Below are 2,421 nucleotides of genomic sequence, written 5' to 3'. Positions count from 1 at the left end.
CCAAAGCCAAGCTCCGTGTGAATGCTAGTGATAAGGGGTCACCAGCGCGATGGTGTCGGTGTCGGTGGATGATATCTGACCACCATGAGTGGTGATGGGTGTCGGTTATTGGTGTCGGTTCTTGCCGGTGTCTGTGTGTAGAACACCAATATTTATTAGTGTCGATGTGTGTCCGAAAAGCAGCGGTTGGTGTCGATGTAGTGACCGTGCTACTGGTGCTGGGCTTACAGTCCAGTCAAGCGGCAATTGGCAGGGTTTTATGAAATCCGACAAGTGCATATTAAATGCAGGCATCGGTAGGATTGTGATTGCAGGATTGCAAAATCCTGATTGCATTCCTTTTTGGTGGATTGCACCTGGATTTGAAATCCATTCCAAAAAACAGGATTTGATTGCGGATTGGATTGCATCATATTTCCAATTTTTGCAATCCAATCCGGATTGTGTTTGATAAGTGCTTTGAAATGGTTTGTTGCGATTGAAAATTATGAGATCGGCTTCATCGGCTTAATGTACTTTGCTATCAAGGGCTTTACATCGAAACTTGAAATAATTTAAACGCTTTTAATTTAAACGCTCAAAATAATATACGCTGGTGAACTACATAGGAAGGGCAAAATTACGTATTTGAGGGCGAGTTTTAAAAAATATAAAACACTGGTTGGGTAGAGGTTTAAATGTGGGGGTGTTTGACGCAAAAAATATTTCCCATAAAATACCTGTGCCTTAAATAGGAATTACTCGCAAGACTAGGTACTAGAAATGGGTGATTTGTGGATGGAGGCACGGCCATATGCCCCCCTCCCTCCCTAGACTAGGTACTAGAAATGGGTGATTTGGGGATGGAGGCACGGCCATATGCCACCCTCCCTCCCCCAGATCCACTAGTGCACATAATGATACAACAGGACTGCAAAAAAGGATTGCGGATTTGATCACAATCCAAGTGAAAAAAGGGGATTGCGGGTAGGAATGCAATCCACTTCGGCACAAGGAATGTGGATTGGGAATGCAATCCTTTCAAAAAGGATTTTCCCGATACCTGATTAAATGCTAAAAGGTAAATGTTTGCCTGTATTATTCTGTATAATTCAGTGGTACCGTCAAGCACTGAACCGACGTATGTACTATGTATGTTCAATAACCTGCCCTAATCTGGTAGATGTTAGCGTTTAGATGCATGTGATCAGTGTTTCATCTTTGTTCAACGTGCTTCAAAGCACAACTCACAACTTCACAAGCGTAAGAATACACCACCGTTTATTGTGGCCACTTGCCATGCAATTCGAACCCTGTCATTCAGTGCTAGTAAAGAAATGATTGAGTATAGTTAACACTTGGCAAGGACAAACTCTATATGTTGTAGCACACCGCCAATGAATATCTTACAAACGGTGGGCAACACATGCGGAACGAACTTCGCGTGAGAGCATCCGGCCGCCTATTTCGGTTACGCCATGACACAAGGCCTTGGTTGCGCTCATGAACAGTGTGATGTATGCGTGAAGTTGAGTGAAAACGAACTATATAACGGCAGATTGTCATGTACATTTGTTGTGGATATAAACCTGCGAATACAGCGTGAACTAGATGTAACACCGCAGGTTTAGCGATGAGGTCCTGGAACAAACTATGAGAGATTCTGCAATATTGCGAAGGTAGTAAGTGAAACCTACCAATTTGGATAGCACGACGAAGTGCGTCACAAGTTAAAATGCCGTTTTCGGAAGTACGCTGCCTGAACTCGAGTGCCGGAGCCATGAGATCCAGCCAGCGAGGACTCGCTACTGGAACCAGAGGGTCGGCTCGGTTTCCTGCGCCGGTGGCGCCCCCTGCGCCGCTCCGGACGGACCCTCCCAGTGCGCCCTGCGCTCGGAGCTGACCGGTCGCGGTCCGTGCGGCGCCGGCGCCGAGCCCCTGACCTCGGCTGCCCTCGCTGAGTTCCTGCGCGGCGTCAGAGTGGGCCCCAGGCAGTTGGCCAGGTGGGCCCGCAGGTTACGCTTGGTGGCGAGCACGGCGAAACAACGCCGGCATGTGGTCTCTCCGCGGTGCACGGCCGTGTGGTGGGACAGGTTGGATGCGTCGCGGAACACCTTGTCGCAGAGGCGACAGGCGAACGGAGCCTCCGGCCGGCCGGCCGAGCCGCCCGACAGCAGCCGAGCCAGACCTGTCGGAGAAGGGGGGGGGGGACGGTCAGATGGTGTACGGGCCGATAGACAGGGGAGGAGGGGTCGTGTGCCGGGGGTAAGCTGAAAAGGGAAGATGTGTTCAGAGGGATGTCTGCGATCGGTCATTTGTGCGGGTAAATTAGTTGGCTGTTCTAACTAGATTGCTCTAGTGGCACGCTACTCCTCAAACTCGATTAGTTTACTAGCATTTCCTCAGCAATGCAATAACGAGAACAACCGATAGCTGCGCTGC

At 49.4% G+C, this 2,421-nt stretch overlaps 1 protein-coding gene across 1 annotated transcript in view; it reads right to left on the bottom strand.

The window, feature by feature from the left end:
- Nucleotides 1-1,246: 1,246 nt before the first annotated feature.
- The window catches only part of LOC122379897 (protein bric-a-brac 2-like), a 68,282-nt gene continuing 67,107 nt past the window's right edge, over nt 1,247-2,421 (bottom strand). The window contains exon 6 of the mRNA XM_043362484.1: nt 1,247-2,167. Coding sequence (XP_043218419.1) covers nt 1,785-2,167 — 383 coding nt within the window. The 3' untranslated portion in view covers nt 1,247-1,784. The remainder of the gene's footprint in view (nt 2,168-2,421) is intronic.

This window comes from Amphibalanus amphitrite, unplaced genomic scaffold (assembly GCF_019059575.1).
Source record: "Amphibalanus amphitrite isolate SeventyFive unplaced genomic scaffold, NRLGWU_Aamphi_draft 000087F_arrow, whole genome shotgun sequence".
NCBI lineage: Eukaryota > Metazoa > Arthropoda > Thecostraca > Balanomorpha > Balanidae > Amphibalanus > Amphibalanus amphitrite.
This window is presented reverse-complemented; position numbering and strand designations above follow the sequence as displayed.